The 19,957-nt window shown below is 35.7% G+C and overlaps 1 protein-coding gene across 4 annotated transcripts in view; it reads right to left on the reverse strand.

The window, feature by feature from the left end:
* Positions 1-6,579: 6,579 nt before the first annotated feature.
* Positions 6,580-19,957, reverse strand: part of Suco (SUN domain containing ossification factor) — a 56,943-nt gene continuing 43,565 nt past the window's right edge. For 2 of the 4 annotated variants that reach the window (XM_050158317.1, XM_050158320.1), the window contains 5 exons: positions 17,772-17,876; positions 16,730-16,884; positions 16,194-16,285; positions 9,800-9,855; positions 6,580-8,531 (listed from right to left, as the gene is read on the reverse strand). In XM_050158317.1, the coding sequence (XP_050014274.1) occupies positions 8,088-8,531; positions 9,800-9,855; positions 16,194-16,285; positions 16,730-16,884; positions 17,772-17,876 (852 nt within the window). In that variant the 3' untranslated portion in view covers positions 6,580-8,087. Of the gene's footprint in view, positions 8,532-9,799; positions 15,905-16,193; positions 16,286-16,729; positions 16,885-17,771; positions 17,877-19,957 lie in introns of those variants that run through there. The other 2 variants (XM_050158319.1, XM_050158321.1) reach the window with 2 other exon arrangements.

Here is a 19,957-nt window from a genome sequence, read left to right on the forward strand (position 1 = left end):
CCTTTAAATTAACATCTCATAGGGAAGAAATTGAGCACTACAAAACACCTAGCTTTATTTATCTTCTAGAACTTCAACTATGGAGACAACACTGTTGAGAGGCAGTCTGCATGGGCAGTACAACTGTGTATTTCAGCTTGTTCAGTCCAATTACTCCAGAACAGAGATAAGCAAACCACGTCTACTGAAGCTGAGGTGGGGCACATGTGACACATGCCACTAGTGTTCAGGGATTTTGGTGGGAGATCAGACATGGATGGGCACATTATGCTCAGAAATGTTTTACCTCATTGAACAAAAATGTTTCTTTCAATGGACTTGTCACAAGTAAATATTAGACATATTCTTGAACATGTTTTCCCCATAAATTGAATGTTTTAAGGAACATTTTCATAATTCTAATCCACTACACTAAATCAATGTTCATGTGTGTGCAAAGCAATCATCTTAGTAAATTTTTTGTTGCCCACAACCAATTCAAAGAAAATTATGCTTTTTTCTTCTAAACACTATTGGAAAATATCATTTTAAAGAATGTTTTTTTTCAGTGCTGGGATGGATCTCAGGGTTCACACCTCTTGGATGAGGCTTACCACTGAACTGCATCCCCAGACTCTGAAACTCTTCTGTTTTCTTTTTTGAGACAAGGTCTCACCATACAGCCTAAGTTTGCCTCAAACTCATGATCATTTGCTAGGATTACAGAGCTGAGCTATCATGCTAGGCTGGGATTCCCCTCTGTATGCTATGAATATGTTTTATCACTATTGGTTAATAAAGAAGCTGCTTTGGCCTATGGCAGGGCAGAGTATGTTAGGCAGGAAAACTAAACTGAATGCAGGGAGAAAGAAGGTAGAGTCAGGCAAAGGCTAGCCAGCCAACGAGGAAACAAGACAAATAGAAAATGAGGTAACTTAGTCCGATGCTCCAGTGTGAGTCTCTAAGTCCCAATGAGGATCAGAAGGAGGGAGAACATGAGCATGGAAGTCAGGACCACAAGAGGTGCACCCATCCACCGAGACAGTGGGGCTGATCTATTGGGAGCTCACCAAGGCCAGCTGGACTGTGACTGAAAAAGCATGGGATAAAACCGGACTCTCTGAACATCGGACAATGAGGGCTGATGAGAAGCCAAGGACAATGGCATGGGGTTTTGTTCGTACTTCATGTTCTGGCTTTGTGGGAGCCTAGCCAGTTTGGATGTTCACCTTCCTAGACCTGGATGGAGGGGAGAAGACCATGGACTTACCACAGGGCAGGGAACCCTGACTGCTCTTAGGACTGGAGAGGGAGGGGGAGAGGAGTGGGGGGAGGGGAGAGGGGCGGGAGGAGGGAGAGGGAAATGGGAGGCTGGGAGGAGGCAGGAATTTTTTTTTTCAATTAAAAAAAAAGAAAATGAGGTAACATTTTAAGTAGCTACTGGGTATAAAGTTAGTGCATTTCTGAGTCTAAGCCTTACTGGCTCTGTCTACAAAACATGGGGAAAGCTTTGCTGGCCTCATGCCAGGAACTGTACTTACAGTGACACTGTCCTTGTCCCTGTGAGGAACTCAGCAGTACAAGCTAAAATCTTAATACTGCCCAGAACACTAGAAAGTTTAAAGGCTTGCTGCTAACTACCCCCATAATATGAATGTAGGGTTCGCTACTGCGTTGGGCAGCATTCTCAGATTTTATGTGCCAAGAATGAACATTTTCTGGAGACGAAACACCAATCCCACACAAGAGCTTTCTGGCAGGGGTTGAGCTGGGCTCTCTCCATTGGGCTGCCTGAAGGAGCAGAGAAAGGCTAGAGACAGTTGTGCTGGTTATATTTGGCTGTTTGGATCTGGAAGAACTAAAAGGAGAGCCACTGGGGACTTCCCTGATTCCTCATTTCTTTTTTTCTTAATTGATTTTTATTTCTCGATACAGGGTTTCTCTGCATAATAGCTCTGGCTATCCTGGAATTAAAATTATAAACAATTATATAGCCCACTAGTTCAGAATAATCAGTATAGGCATTACTGATTAGTGAGAAATAACAGTGTTCAATTTTTATAGTTTCTGTGTGATTATTTGGGTTTGGGCAGCTGGGAAACCAATGCGCAGTTCTCCTATTACACCAAACAGAATGTAAACAGGCACAAGAACCAGTTCTGAATGTGCCCTTTTTCTCTTAAAAGGTGGGGATAAGGGAAGTGTCTAATAACCCATGGAGAAAAAAGCAAGGAAAGAACATAGTGAAGATGCAGCGCAAACTTTAACTGGGAAAATATGCCCAGAGCAGCACCTGAGCAGACTGTGGCATGGGTACCAGCATCAAAGCTTTCCACAGAAATCAGAAGAGGGATGACTGGAAATGCTTCAGAGCCTACTTACCACACTGCCTCCCACAGAAGAGAATTCAGCAAATGGTTTAAAATGATTAAATCAAACCTCCGCCTGTCCCACTATTCAAAATTACTGCAAAACATATTGGGACAGAGAAACAGGAGAGCTCCTAGGTTTGCTTAATTTGGGGCAATGTCACTTCACTGGCTTCAGCACTGAAATATGAATATAAACAACATTTCCTTCCACATTTGAGGTTCTCAAACAGGTGTGCTGTCCCTGTGCCCACTCTTCCATTTTTGCCCAAGTTTTTGAGACTGAGTGTTCCGAAAGTCTTAAGACAACAGAGAAAGGCCACCAGGCTCTATCAGACATTACATAAATGACAAACAGATTTCATGTGTTAATTCATTGAGGTTTCAGATTTAATTTGTTATAAAAATATAGCTTACCCTAGTCAACTAATACAGAGCCAATATACAATAGCATAGTCAAAATCCAAGTTGATTTCTCTAACTAAAATGAAGGATGACTTGGTACTGGATAACCTCTCAGTAAATAATTCATTTCACAAGAGAGATCATGGGAAAAGTGCTAACTTGCTTGATGCTCAAAACATTTTTAATAAAATCTACCATGTATTCCAAACTAAGAAAGAATTTTCAACAAAATAATAAAGTAATTTTTGTTGTTGTTTTGCTTTTTGGCAGGGTCTCTCTCTGTAGTCCAGGCTCACCTCAAACCCAGTGGTTTTCCTCCATAAGCCTACCTAGGCATTACTATTCTATCGTGAGCCACTGCACCCAAGTATCAGAGCGTGTATCTGAAACTAACCACTAATACTAATTACAAACCACTGTAAAATTTCTAATTTATACATAGGAAAACGATGCCTACCAGCATCCCTATTGCTAAGCATTGTTTATCAAGTCCCAGAAAATGTGAAGCAAAAGCCAAAGGAAAATAGGTAAAGGTATAGAAATGAGGGAAATGTGATGTGGGCAGACTTACATGGAAAAGAATCAACAGAAGAAAAAAGCCTAATCCAGTAAAGTAATAAAATGTTTAAATAACACCTGTCTTTTTTCATATTATCAAAAAATTATTGGAAAATATATTTAAAGCACCTCATTCATAAAGGCAACAATATGAGAATTGCATATTACAGCAACCCTGATAATTACATAGCTTCAAAAAGACATTTTGAAATAAACATTTCTCTACATATTGATTTTTATATTTTAATTAAAACAAAAGTTCAAAAGAAAGTCTTGAGAATTTGACAAAGTAATTCTTAATATAAATATATTCATTTGGATAAAAACTACCACAAACATTTTAGAGTTATATAATTACACATCAGCCATTAAAACAGTGAACATGGGAGAATGAATTCTGGATCAGACAGAGGCTGGAGAGATGGTTCAGCAATTAAGAGCACTTACAGCTCAAAAGGACCAAGAATTGGTCCTTAGTTCACACATTGCATGGCTCACAATTACCTGCAATTCCAGCACCAGATGATCCAAATGCCTCTGCATACTCTCTCCTACACACACACACACACACACACACACGAAAATAAATCTTAAAATCAAAACTAAACCTGACAGATCCTCTAAGACAGTGGTTCTCAACTTGAGATCAACAGACCCCTTCACAGGAGTCACCTAAGACCCTGGGAAAACACAGATATTTATATTAAATTCGTAACAGTAGCAAAATTAGTTATGAAGTAGGAACGAAAATAATTTCATGGTCGGGGTCACCACAACATAAAGAAATTGTACTAAGGGATCACAGCATTAGGAAGGCTGAGAACCACTGTGTGGCTCGGCTAGTCTTTTCTGCTAAAGGATGAAGAGTGAGATGTTTTCCCAAGTGGAGAGTGAAGTGAAAAGGACAGGAAGGCTTTCACAGACATCACTGACTGAGGGCATCAGCTTGTGCTTGGGTTTGGCTGTGGTGGTGCCCTATATCCCAGCAGCCACACTAGTTAGCCATAGAGGCCAGGCAGTGGTGGTGCACGCCTTTAATCCTAGCACTAGAGAGGAATATAAGGCGGGGTAAGACAGGAACTCTCTCTCTTCAGTCTGAAGATTTTATAGAGGTAAGAGCTCTCTAGTGGCTTGGCTGCTCTACTTTTCTGATCCTCAGGCAAGCTTTGTTTATTAAAATACAAATGAAACATCACTACACCACTGCTCTAAGGGAACGATCAAAACAGAATTCTAAGCAGAATTTTTCTTTGCAAAGAACACATCTGCTACATGAGCCACACCACACTGGTCACACGAAGCCGTGCCTAGCTGTAGCTACTATGAAATTACATTCACAGGTACCATGAAAGCTAGAGAAATATGGTATAAACTGTATAAACCCAAGTAGTAGAGGAACGTAGTTATAAATATCAGCTAAGCCCACATGATCAGTTGCAGAAACAAGGATTATAATTGAGTATTTCTGGTGTATTAAGAATGCATTGGTACAGATACTTGTGTTTTCTTTCCTTATCATGTGATGTAATGTCAATTACAAGAATATCAATGGTTATATTTTATATACTAAAATTATGTTCCCTCAAGGGACATTGACACCTAGTTTAAATTTATAATGCATTTGTGGTTATATGAGGGACAGTTATATCATGTTAGGTGTAACTATGACTTGGTTAAATATATAATTCATATGCAATGATATTTGGAATAGTTCTATCAATTTAGGTGTAATTATGACCTTGTTATTGTTTTCATTTGGAAATTAATCACAAGGATATATGATTGTATGCCAAACTGTCAAAGGATTGACTTGTGATGGCTATTCTTGTTTGTCAACTTGACTACATCTGGAATTAACTAAAACCCAAAAATGGAGGAGCATACCTGTGAGAGAACTCTACTTGATATGACATATCTTAAATCTTTGGAGGTAGGAAGACTCACCTCTAACCTGGGTCATGCCTTCTTCTGGAATATAAGGAATCTTTTGCTTTGCCTTTTTTTTTGTTTTGTTTTTGTTTGCCTTGCTAACAAGTCCATTCCTTCACTGGCATTAGAGAATCCTCTTCAGGATTCCAGCATATACTGAAAACCAGCTGAGACATTCAGCTTCATGGACTGAAGAACTATTGTATTCTTGAACTTCTTCTGTTCATAGACAACCATTGTTGGATTAGCTGGACCACAACCTATCATTCTAAGAAATCCCTTTTTAAATATAAAGACTCATCTGATAAATTCTGTTACTCTAGAGAATCCTGAATAATATAGTCATGTAAGGTGAATATTCTAGAAAACACACGAAATTATCCAATATGAAGGGTTATGATGTACCAATATGTCCCAGCACATCTACCAAATGTCTTACATATACACACATACCATATACCCATAATATATATTGCATCTATGTCCATATATGTGTGTGTGTGTGTGTGTGTATATATACATACAGACATACATATATAAACATAAAGAAAACGAAAAACAACTGGTAAATATGGGTTATGGTACTTTTTCATAGTTTCAAAATTTCTCAGATTACAGTAGAATAAAAGCATGCCAGGGTCTTAATACCTATTTAATAAAATATAGTTTAAGAAGAACTATTTCTAAGTTATATTATTTACTGTGGGTTTAAACTGGATCATTAGACTAGGTAAACAAATACAGGTTTACATCTGTCTTATGCCTGCTCCTGTGTGCATATGATTGACACAAGGTAGGCACTGGGACTTAAATGCTGCTGGGGAGAAGATGTGCTGGGGCGAGAGGTAGGTGAGACAGCACGAGGGAGAAAATGTTGTACCTCTGCACAAGCTTTGTAAAAACTATACAATTCCTCAAATCATATGCACAAAAAACCCTCAACAGATATTTTAAGAACCCAAAGAACTGACTTTGCTTGAGTTCAGTAAATTTCATTTGGGTTTAATACCTTACTTAGCACCACAAATAAAATAAGGTTGATTAAAGATTTGGGTTATTGTTGTTTTCCCTCTTATGTGTAGTAGTATTCTGAAAGAGAAAGAAGATGCAGACTAAAATTTTAATTCTCTGGGTAGATAATGCATCTTATTATTAGAACCATAATTTTAGTGTTTGAAAAGGTGAACTATGATTATTAGGGAACATAATGTTTAAGTGAAAGTGTACATTATGGTTGCCTGAAATGTGAGCCTGAAAGATGGCAAACGAAAACAAAGACCAGCTTAAATCTATGAGTGATAAATGTGTGCAACCTTTTAAAGGACAGAAGAGTCAATAATTAATAAAGACGAGTGTTCAGATTTATTTGGAAATTCACAGTTTCTAGTGGTACTACAGCTTTGTAGTTACATATTTAAAACCCTCTTCACAACACACAACAGTGTGACTTACCACTCTAGCTTGGCTCTCATCTGGATTTCTTTTCAAGGACCTGCTGTACCTTCAGGTCCTGTTGCTTTGAATAGCTAATTGTGCAGACGGGAAGGGGGGAAAGTTCATCTCCTAAAACATACTGTTAACCTAAAGCAGCAACTTAAACAAAAAAAGGCTTTAAATAAATCACATTACAAACAATACCAAGAAAGGTACTAGACAAATTTAAAAACAATTATTAACGAAAGTGCTCAATAAGTTATAACTTAATTTTACAACACAAAATGGTCAATTCTCTCAGAAAGAAACACATTTCGCTTTCATTCATCTCTGTACAATCGCACATCAAGAAACCAATTTACTCAGACACTGCCAATTTCTTAAGGGAAAAAGGGACCAACAGAGACAGACGCTGACACCTCACACATATATATCTGCACATTGTAGCCAACAAAAGCAAACATCAAGGAATCATAATCCTGTTAGACTTAACCAATTTAACTGAGTAAGGCCTGACACACTCACTGGCTGCTTCTGTGACTATGTACAATGGCAGTGACTGGGCCATGGGAAACCTGGTCTTGGTGATGTGAACATCTGGAGGATTAGTGTTTGCTGTGAACATTCAGAATGCAATGTAAAAAAATCATCACAAGCAGTTAAGTGTGTTGAAAGGTGAATTTATAATAAATTTGTTTTCTGGTATCTGTTATTCCCAAGAAAATATTTTACCATTTCACTGAGTTAGTAACTCAAGAAAACAAATAACCCAATCCAACTAAATTCAATGAAAGCAAGGATGAATCATCACCTTTTATGGAAAAGGATTTAAGAAAATTTCAGGTGTTTATTTCCAGTGAGACTACTGAGCAACTCTAAGTTGGCAAGTCTTTAGGATCTTTATGCAAATGACTCACAATGCTGAGCTTCAGGCACGGACCACCTTAAAGCCTTGTAGTGTTTGCAGCTTCAAAAACCTAATAAAGTTACAAAACAAATCAAATGACAAAAAAATCCTCCCTCCTCTTCCAGTGGCATTATAAATAGACAAAGGCACATAAATATGGGAAGGTGCAAGAAATAGTAACCAAGCTGAAGGAAGAGGTTTAGGCTTTCATTCCTATCCCACCCAAAGAACTGGGCTTCCAAATTAACTTTTGTCCCAGTAATTATCTGTGAAAAAAACATCTTTATAAAATGTCTATCATCTTTATAGGGAGAGATCAGTCTTGTAAAACTGTAGTTCATCAGCCAAGATTGACACAATCCTGTTTCCTTTCTAAAAAGGCAAAAAAACATAATTTTTTGAATACTTTCCCCAATATTTTACCCCTCCCCTAAACCCTTCAAATACCACAGACTGTTCTCCAAAGAACAACAAAAAAAGTCTTCAGTACAAATGTCCAGTTCCTTTTAGATATGTCCCGAGACTGCAGTAACACCAAATGCTCCTACGGTGATCTCCTTGTTTCCTTTGATTATGTCATGCAGGCTCGGCAATGATCCTGACTTAGTCTGTATAAGAGCTTTTATTAATTTTCCTTGGTCTTGGACTTTAGACCGCCTTCGTTTTAAAGCCCTCTTCTCAGTTTTTGTCTTTTGGGTCTGTCCATTGCACAGACTTGTACAAGCTGAAATGCCACAAAAATAGGACTCTTCTGACTGTGATGAAGTTTCTGAGCTTCCCTCGGATGGAGGGCCCTTGTAAGAAGAGTGATAAACTTCTCCCATATTAGAAAAATCTCTCTGGTTCGTAAAGGGCTTTCTTCCTTTTATGTCTCCATTGGCTATAGAGTGCAATGGATCTGCAGGCTTTATCGTCTCAATTTTTTCCGTTTTGTACTTGCAACGTTTCTTCTATAACAGAAATAAAAGAAAGCACAGAAATTACTCCTCCTTATTAGATATGAGATATAAAAGAGGAAAGTACTACTGCCTATGAGAAGTAAAGCAGTGTTTTACACACACACACACACACACACACACACACGCACACACCACTCTTCTGTTGTGAACAGATGGAATCACTGACATCCCAGTTTGTAACTTTGTTTGAAAATCTCAAGACCGTAAAGATTGCCTACTATCTAATGAGACATCTAAGTAAACCAGTCTGAAACTTTTAAGATGGGGTTGTCAGCACCAATGGGCTATTGAGAGGATTACAGAACAGTGCTTGCACTGTGCCTGGCATGCATCAGAAGCTCAGTAAATAATGACTTTCACCTAAGGATCAGCACTTTTCTTCTCTAAATGGTTGGATAATAATAATTTAGGCATCACAGGCCTCTTAAACATCTCATTAATGTATTCTTGATTTTTACTTTGTAATCTTTTAAAAATGAGAAAATACTTATTGACTCCTATAATGTAGAAAATAGGCTACAGTTTGATGACCTCTCTAGATATTATTTATACCATTATCACAACTGAAAACGAACTGAGAAGACAATTCGGTTAGTAAAGTGCTTGTACAATAGGAATGAAACTCCAGGTTTGATCCCGAATACTGCTTAAAATATGGTGATGCATGTCTGTAACTTAGCATTTGAACTCAAAGGTGCAGACAGAGAATCAGTCATTCTCAGGCACGTAGCAAGTTTGAGGCCATCCTGTGATACATAAAACTTTATCTTAAACAAACAAAACCAAGGGGAAAAAAAAGAAAGAAAATTAACATTATGGTTGAGTATGATGTCTCACTCACATCAATTATTCAGCCCTTGCAGGAGGGATAGAGGAAGGAGGACTGCAGTGAGGTGGGTGCCAGCCAGGGCTACATATTATAGTCCAAGAAAATACAGTGTGAGTGAGAACTTGTCTCAAAAAAAAAAAAAAAAAAAAAAAAAAAAAAAAAAAGGCAGGGCCAGCAAGATGTCTTAGCAGGTAAAGTCACTGGTTGCTGATAACTCACAGGGTGGAGAACTGACTTCTCCAAGTTATCAGCATCTGGCCTTCACACCTTAAATAAATGTAAAAACACAAAATCACCCAAAACAATTAAAAAGGAAAATAAAAATTAAAATAAACATTATGCCAAGGAATAAATATTAACATTTTCAGTATCTGTCTTTTACTTACTAACACACGGCTTACAAAAGACTTCAAAAGAAAACGAGTATTACCTTTTTCTCTGGAGAGAACTTGAGGGGTTCTACGATGTACAAATCATTTGGGTCTACTGTAAGTAAGAAAGGGGGTGTAAAATGAAAAGTGTATTATGCTATGACTAAACACCCAAAACAACATGAGTGATTATTTTATTAATGAAATGGATGACAGGTATCAGGACAGGATAACCATATTTCTATGTTGAAAATTAGTAAGCCAGAATGGGCAAGGTGGGCTCTGAATTTGGTCAGTTATTTGAAGGCTGGTCATCAATCCTGAAGACAACCAACATTCAAAAATTTTCCATTTTATATTCCAAATTAACAGTCATCAATTGATACAGGAAGGGTCCCTTTCTTGAATCAGATCCATTCCCCACATGATGAAAACAATAACATTACTGGGCAAGCCAATACAAAGCCTACAGGTAATTCCTAAAAGATGGAGTCAGAAAGATGCATTAATGATATATGTCAAGCATTTGGAATCACATATAGATGCCAATTAGAAGAATATAAAGAGAGATTCGGGAATGCTTTTTTCTAACCTTTTATAGTTCTGATTAAAATTATTAACTCTAAAATACAGTAACAGTTTGAACATGTAGTATATGTGACCACATACTCATGAAAAAACATTCTGACATGATGAGTACATTAGATGATTTATCTCTTTGTTTAAACAATTCTGTTACTCAGGACACTCCTATCCCTCCCTACAACAAACCTCTCATCAGAGCTATGGAACTTTAGCCCTATTCAACAACTCACAGTCTGACACAGACTAATTTAGTAAACAGCAAATTTATCATTAAGTTACACATACTTGAAACATATTAATAACATGATCCAATCAGTGACAATTTGCATTATAATTATTCCTCAAAGACTCTTAAAAAAGCCATTAAAAACATCAAAGCATACAAATATTCCTCTAAATAGCCATCCCTATCAAGCCATTAATCTCCAGTTACTTTTTAAAAACATCACGATGTCTTCCTCTAGGAATCCTGTTGTTAGAATGACTTCCACACTGTAAACAAATGTGGTGGGAAAAGGGAAAAAAGCAAAGCTAACACCACTGAATACCTGCCAAGGACACCACAACCTAATTCTTAGATTAGACCTACAAATAATTTTCAAAATGGAAAAGCACACAAAAATGAACAAGCACACAAAGACATAGTACACTGTAAGCAAGGGCCTATAAACACAAATAAATGAAGATTTGTAAATATTTAGGATACCAGGATGACCACAGACTAGTATCATCTAAAGCCCATACCACCCTAAATGTGCCTGATTTCCAATGTGGGCTATAAAGACATTGTACTTAAATGTATCTAAATATTAAAAAGCTGGAAAGTATCTCAAGAAACACATACACACACACCAAGAAACTCAAACAAGGCTTTTTAACAAAACACAAAGATTTCTTGGAATAGACAATGTGGTAAATAAAATTTAAAACTCAATGGATGAATTTAGTAACAGATTAGATATAGCTGTAGACTGTAACTTAGAAAATGGATTAGGAAAAGAAATAATCATGAAAAATGTATCATAAGGAAGCAAAAAGGGGCTGGATTATGAGCATGTACTACTCTTGTAGAGGACCTGAGTTTGGTTAAGCGCCCATGTCAGAAGCTCACAGCTCTGGGGATCACTGGCCTCCAAGGGAACTGCATTTGCAGTCATACAGCCACACATACTTCATTGTAAAATAAATCTTAAAAATAAAAATGACAAAATTTACAAAATAAAAAGAATACAGAGGGATGGATTAATACATTAATGAAATTGGAGACTTAAGACACTGAGGAATAAGTAATTACGTAGGGGGAAAAACCATAGCTGATAATTGTCCATTACTCAAAAAATATCTATGTAGAGATCTAAAGAACTCAACAAATCTAACATAGGATTAAAGAAAAATTAAAATAGTAGTTTAAGGGGTATGGTAGCAGGCAGACCTTATAGCCAGAACTACATAGAGACATCCAGTCTTTAAAAAAAAAAAAAAAAAAAAAAGGAAAAGGTATTTTAGAGGGTTAGAGATCTAATGACAAATGAAATGAAATATGCAGGCAAATTTCAATAAACAATACGAAATTTAATGTCATGAGTTAGAATTAAGCAGAAAAACTAGAACTAATGTAAAACAAAACTGAGCATAATAAACAGGGACTTGCTTGTTAATAAACAAGATCATTATATTGGTTCAGAAAGAGATAGAAATGTTCCTTTCGACAGGAAATACTTGTACCTTTCTGAAATGACCTATAAAGAACAATGACTGTAAACAATTTTCAACCTAAGTGTTATAATAGGGAACTGAATATCCACTGCATCCTAAGAAAAAGCCTCCTCACAGTGATGATGATGGAGAGTACACTAAGCCACCACAACACCTAATGTTCTAAATGTGTGCTAATGCATACTTAGAAAATGGTCACATTCTTGGAATTGTGATTTAACAGTACCAGAAAAATTCATCACCACAACTTAAGCTAAACACCCTAAACTACTCTTACAAAGAAAATTGCATACCCATGTAACTCTACTAACTAAAAAGGAAGCCTATGGTCTCTAACTATGGCATATCTCAACAGGATGAAAGAGAAGCTTATTGGAAAGAAAGAAAGAAAGAAAAAAAGAAAGAAAGAAAGAAAGAAAGAAAGAAAGAAAGAAAGAAAGAAAGAGAGAGAAGCAACACCTGAATCAGTAAGATGTGAAATAATGAAATTCTGTTTTTTGAGGAAAAATATCAGATGTAGTTCTTATCTTGCTTATGCATTCTTCAAAAGAGAAAAAACAGACCTTCATAAGCAAAACTGAAGGAACCCACAGACCTGCTTTGCAAGAAATAGTAATAGTTTAGAATGAAATAATAAGAAAAACTCATTTTTTCTCATCTTTACCTGGTTAACAGATAATTATGTTAAAATTAATACCAATATGATTTTGTGTGTGTGTGTAAGTATGTATATGTATAAATGGAATGAATGATAATAATGCAAGTGATAGGAGGCAGGATTTAGTATTACTTTGGTGCTATCACCATACCTGTGGAAGGGTATGGCTTTATTTGAAAAGTGGAGGTGGGTTAGTTGTAAATGTATACTGTAAACAAGCAATCATTAAAGTAACTCTATGAAGAATTATGCTGGATCTGCTAACAAAAAGAATCAGGCACAATGCTCAATTATAACCAAAAACAGTAGAAATAATATAGAGGACAAAAATACAAACAAACTTAAACGGAAAACAATAATATGGTAATGTTCTAACTAAGTCAAAACCATCTTTAAAATCAATGGTCTAAAGAAACTGATCAACGGAGACTGCCAGTCAATCAGGTAATGAGATCCAACTATTACCACTAAAAAATACAATTTAAATACAAAATAAAGAGCAGCTACATTCATTTGAGACAAAGCAGACTTTTGACCTTGAAATAAAAATTACATAATGATTCCAAGAAGACATACTGGTCATAAGTGCATACACATTTAACAACAGGGCATCACAGTATGGAGGCATATAGTCTAGTGATTTTTGAGAAGGTTCTTAGACTACTATCAGTGAGAAATGGGTAATTTAGTCAGCAAATTGAGCAGAGGGAAAAGGACCCTTATGTCATACACAAAAATCAACACCAAGTAGAATAAAGACCTAAGCCTATAAACCTAAGGGGAAAAAAAACATAAAAGTTTTAGGATTCAGGTCTTCATAAAGATTTCCTAGTTAGGACACTGACAATAAAAACAAAATGGATAGGATAAAAGCTATGTGCAGAAAGGGAGAAAATATTTTTAAATAATATATGACACTTACATTTATATGCAAGTGTTTGTGTTTATGTTTATGTTTGTGTTTATATATATATACAAGCACATATAATGAATTAGAGAAATGCTAATCAAAGAACAGTAATATATCCCACATATATTAGAAAGCTATTATTAGAAAAAAAAACAAAAAAAATAACATGTATGAGAATATGGAAACAATGGAACAGTATTGCTTGGGTAGAGTACAGTAACTATGGAAAGTATGGAGATTACCCAAAAAGAAATGAAAAATACTGTCACATGATCTAGCTATCCCATTGCAGTTATATATCCAGACAAACTGACTGTAGAATTGTCAAAGCTAATCAAAGAACATTTGTACAGGCATGCTCATAGCAAGGAGCATTACTTAAAACAACAAAAACAGAAAGCTACAGTTATCTTCATCAGAAGACAAGAGGCTGATGAGATGGCTTACTGGGTAAAGAAAGGCACCCGAACCAAGGCTGACAACCTGAGCTTGATTTCTAGGATCCACAAGTCCATGGCAGAGGAGAGAACTGACTCTCAAAGTTGTCCTCTGCCCTTCACATGTATGCATTCATGAGTGCATACACTAATGAAACGGGAAAAAAAATGGAAAGAAAACGTGGTATATACACAAAGTAGACAATTATTCAGCTTTAAAAAGATCTTATTACATACTACAACATGGATGTACCCTGAAGGTATGCTATATAAAATAAACTATGTGCAGAAAAACCAAGACAGCACCATGAATATGGAGTATTTAAGTATTTAAATGAAAAGGAACATAAACTACAACAGTATTTAGGTCAGGTAGAGGGGACACTGAGTTATTTATAGACAACAGACACAATTTTCTGATTTCTAAGATAAAAATATTCTGAAGATCAGTTTGACAAAAATGTGAACTTATTACTGGATTTCATACTTAAAACATGGTTAAAATGATACATTTTATGTTGTTGCTTAAAAAAAAAACACACAATTTGACATGGTTCCTTCCTTCTAAGCTAAGAAGTGAAAATACGTACAAAATGGAAAAATTCAAGGCAGACTAAATAAATGCCCCAAGAGTTTTAACTGAAGAAAAATAAAGAAATGAATAACAGAATCAGGACTAAAGTCAGTTCCTTCCTGCCTATTGTCCTCAACTTTCTTTAGAAGCAAGGATACGTCAAGATTACATCACTGTTTAAAACAGAAGCAATTCTGTTATCAGGAACAAAGCATATTCTATTTGTCTTTAAATAATAAAATATATTAGTTCACTTAATCTGAAATAGGACTAGAACTGATGAAAACAAATTTATCTTCCAAATGCATGAATCTAGCTCAATTACAAAATGCATGCACACCAATCAGAATGACTACAAGACCCAAATTATTAAGTGATTACTAGAATGTGGAACAACTGAAAAAGCTGGGAAGAAGTCATTCAAAGCTGATGGGACATCATCCATAGAACATTCAGAAACCCATGTGTTGATATTTACTAAAGCTGACACGTATGCTATGATCCAGCCCTCCTACTTCCATTTCTGTTGGCAGATGCATGTATGTGTTGACTTAAAGACATGTAATAATCTCGAAATGAAAACAGTCCAAAGGTAAATGTGTTAATGGGCAGCATCTGTACAGTGGAATGCTGTACTAGAATTAGAATGAATAAACTATATTAGACAGTATGGTGACTCACAACAATTAGGTGTTAAAATACTGGCTATACTGGGAGGGGAAAATGCACAAAGTATTTTAGAGGTGTTAAGAATACACTCCATTTTTTAATTAGGATATGGATTACACAGGCATACTGAGTTTGTAAAAATTATCTAAGCTTGCACATGGAGTGGATTAAGTACAGAAAGCTTACACTAGTCAGGCTCAGGAGTGATTATTTGCAAGACATAAGAATGTTAACATTCTGATCAATAACTAAAATCCTAAGGAAAGGGAGAACAGCTGTTATACAGAAAGCACCCCTAAATGAAATATATAAACAACTGGTTATTTTACCTTTTCTATATGGATAAATTGTTAAGTTTCTTAAGTACTAGTTACAAAGAAAATAAAACAGGAAAATAAATATTCAGTATTCATCTGTTCACCCAAATGTTAGCATGTCTTGAATGAAACCCAATTATAAACTCTGGGACAATGAAAGTGCCTCAAAAGTCCTAAACTAGAGACAAAAAGGGTCCTACCTGCACAAGAAGAGGAGGCAGAAAAGCACAGGATGCTATGGGAGCACATTGAGCATTCAGGTTTTCCATAGCTGCTGAACTTTCTCAAACATCCCTTTCTAAAAAGAAATACTTCTAAACAGGAGCATGTGCAAATAAAACTACTCATTGCTACTTAAAACTAAGTCCCCCTCCCACCTTTTGGGCTTGCAAAGAAACAAAGAGGTTTAAAGTATGAAAATGATAGAGTGGCTTTGACTAGCACAAACACAAAGATAACTCTGATTCAGTTTTTGATTGCAGATGGTCACAAACACAGCAGGTACATTATATACATGCCAGAAGCCAGTTTCATACTACATAGATATACACATAATAAACACATATATCATAGTCACAGAAATCTACCTTCTTTGCTAGTAAACTGCAGAGACTTCGATCTGATGAGGGGAAACGATGTTCTTCTTTTCAAATTCATGTCATCATAGGAAGAGAAACACCTAATACATTAAGAAAACATTGCATACAATGAGTATATGATCTCTAACTTACTGTATAGCCCATTTAAATGGAGGATTCTGAGAACTGCATAACACATGGAACAAGCCTAAATTAACACACCAGACACTGCTAATGTGAGTAGAACATATCTGTAAGGTCGTATCTTACAATGTGGATTCTCTTCCATCTCTGAAGCCCACATCCGAATACCCTTCTCAACCAAAATGACTCAAAGGTTTCATGCATTTATTATTAGTTTCTCTCGATTATTCGATGAAGTTATCTCCAAATATAATTATAGTGACCCTCTTGCTACCAGGATGTTTTTAATATTCTGATTTCAAGAAGGATTTACTTCATGTCCTTTTATCTTCTCAGCATTTCTTTGGGGAAAAGAAAAAGGGATGAAAGAAGAAAACTGTGATCTATGATGCTAACCTTACCTTTTAGGGCTTGGATACTGATTACTTTTTGGGAGTTTTGAAATGTAATCCCCATCAAAATGAGAAGTGTTTCGACAACGTTGCATACAGAGCATCAGTCCCAAGACAACACATAAAATCAAAGACATAACAAGGTAACTCTGTCGATCTGAAACCTAAAAAGATAAACAACAATTATAATAAAGTACTTTAAAGGATATACAATGGAATCTAAAATTCAGAGAATGAGTAATTTTAAACAGTCAATTTGCTCCTAAGCCATAATACAGAGCATGCTGCCTAAGAACAAACCATTGGAAGTTTGTTCTTGCTGTTTCTTCCCATCTAATGAACACAACAATGCTTTGCTAACATGTAGCTTGTCTTTCCATTTGTATTCCCTTCGTCAGGGATAAGCATGCTAACATGTAGCCTTTCCCAATATATATAACTCAGTTATTAAACCCCTCAGACTCAACCTCAATTCCTTAACTTTACATACTTAATACTTCATTAAGGCTCACTTTTCTATCTTTTAAATATATACTTAAGTCAACTAACCTTATACTATTTTGTACTTCTAAAATCCTGGTCCAAGTTAACTTCACCTAAGTTACTGCAATTGCCTTCTAATAAGCTCCTTTCCTGTTTCTGTTCTTGTCTGTAAACAGACCATTTCCAACAGGGCACCAAATGAGAATTTTTCAACACGTTAAGCATTACTGAGAAGACATAGACAATTTCTTTACTTAATAATTGATTTGCAATGATTTCCAATGCCCAGAATAAAAATTAACTGAATTTTTTTAATAGACCTAACAGAATTAACATACCTGCCTTATAAGTAAAACCAAATAATGAAAGTCATGTTTTACAAAAGACTATCATAGTATAGCTCCCAGACAGTAAAGTAATGCATTTTGGTGTTTTGAAAAAGTTCTATGTAAGTGACAGTTTTGTTTGGTTCAAGCTTTGAACTATCATGTTCATGTTTATAAGCTTGCCCCTCTGACAACCTTCTTAGGAGCACAGTGTCTTACAAGAGAGGCAGCTGAACAATTACCTCCCGTTTTAATTCTGCTACAGTTGCTGATAAGTTTGAAACAAGCTGTGTCATGTTGGTCAGTTGTGCCTGTAGCAAATGGATGGCTTCAGTTTGTCGCTGATCCTGTAACAGAAGATTATCATTTTTCTTTATATTTCATCTGTACATTAACCACATTACAGTAAAATGTATAATTTGGAAAAACCACTAAGTTCTTTTAAAATGTAGTTTTACAAAAATCTTAATGGGTAAACACAAACTTTGATGAAAAGTTTTAAAAAAATATAAAACCCTTAAGAATCTTAGGTAACCCAGACCCAGAAAGACAATTATCATATGTACTCACTTATAGGTGGTTTTTAAACATAAAGCAAAGAAAATCAGCCTACAAATCACAATCCCAGAGAACTTAGACAACAATGAGGACACTAAGAGACTTACATAGATCTAATCTACATGGGAAGTAGGAAAAGACAAGATCTCCTGAGTAAATAGGGAACATGGGGACCTTTGGGGGAGGATTGAAGAGGGGAGGGCAGAGGCAAGAAGGGGAGCAAAGAAAAATATAGAGCTCAATAAAAATCAATTAAAAAAAACCAAAACAAAAAAAGAATCTTAGGTTGTGGTCTAGCTTCCCTTCAAAAAGAATTATTTTGTCGCTCTCAGGATGTAAAATACCATCTAACAGAAGCTAATGAACTACTGTCCAAATTAATGGTGTTTCCATAGGTATAAACTAGTGGATCACCAGTCTCATACCCGCTACTCTCACTAAGTGTTTTTAAAGGTAAAACAGTCAGTTAAAAAAAAAATGCTCAAACTAACTTTAAAAAAAAAAAAATGTTCCTTTCGTAGCAAAATACAATCAACCAAGGATGTCATACCTATGAGTGGTCATCTAATTGATGCTATACTCCTACAGATGAAAATAAGCTCAAAGCCACCTCTCTGTATTCATTTCAGAAGCTTTTACAATCAGTATGTCTTTATTTAAATTATCACTCTCATGCATACTGTATACTAGACAAATGGTACTAGAATTTCAAACCTATTAATGAATCTAGGAAGGAAGGAAGGGGGGAGGGAGAGAGGGAGGGAGGAAGGGAGGGAGGGATGGGAGGAGAGGGGAGGAAGTAAGTCCAGGAAATTGAAAACTCAAACATAAGACCTCATAGAAACTACATAACCATTTTTTAATCTAGACCTATGAATTTCAATTTGATTAAAAAAGTTTTTAAGTGTTAACTGTGTGTGAGGAAAGAGGGGTATATAAAACTATCAAAAGGGTTCGTTTCTGCAAACCTTTGACTCTTTCCAGTATAGTTTACCTTCTTAAAATAGTATTAGTGATTTATTAAACCACTTCTTTTGAAAACTCAACATACACAGATCAGCCTGAGATAGTTACAAATGCCTAAAGACAAGTCTAAACTGGTTAACACGTCTTGCTAAGATTAAAAGTATTTATACAGGTCTTTGAGACATATGATACAGCTACTATTTATAAAGTAAGAGAAAATAAAGGCGTTATCAGATTAAAACTCAATATAATATTTGTTGGTTGTGATATACACATAATACTGAAATTTTTCTCCCTAAGACAGAGGTGCAAAGTTATCACCAGTCATACTGTTATCACTATCTACATTGGGCCAAGAGATAAATACATAAAAAAGATGGAAGAATCAAAAAAAGAAATAAAGCTGTTCTTTTCTATAATGAACCAGAGTACTACAGAGAACAACCACAAAAACATTTCTGCAGTTTTTAGAAAGTTGCAGAAAGGTTGTATAGACAAAATGAATTCAATTTTCAAAAAAATGTTTTCCTAGGTGAATAGCTAGATACCTTCCAAAGCACAACATCATATACAGCTAGGAGGAAAATGTGAATAAGTTACTTTTGCTACTTACATCCTACCAAAGTCAGTGAGTATCTACTTCAAAAGCAACATGTAAATCAGAAGAACCATTATAGAGAATAGTATGAAATTACTCGAAATGTTAAAGCAGACTTTCCATATCACCTAGTAATGCACTGCTGGGTATGCAGCCAAAGGAGATAAAACAATTGCCAGCATTTATGGCAGAATTATTTATAACAGATAAAATATGTCATTAACTCAAGTTGACTTTCTGTGAATAAAAAGACAAAAAACAAAAAACACTGGTATATTTACACAATGGAATACTATTCTGCTATAA

Source organism: Alexandromys fortis, unplaced genomic scaffold, assembly GCF_014885135.2.
Source record: "Alexandromys fortis isolate MF-2015 unplaced genomic scaffold, M_Fortis_MF-2015_v1.1 scaffold_97, whole genome shotgun sequence".
NCBI classification, from domain to species: Eukaryota; Metazoa; Chordata; class Mammalia; order Rodentia; family Cricetidae; genus Alexandromys; species Alexandromys fortis.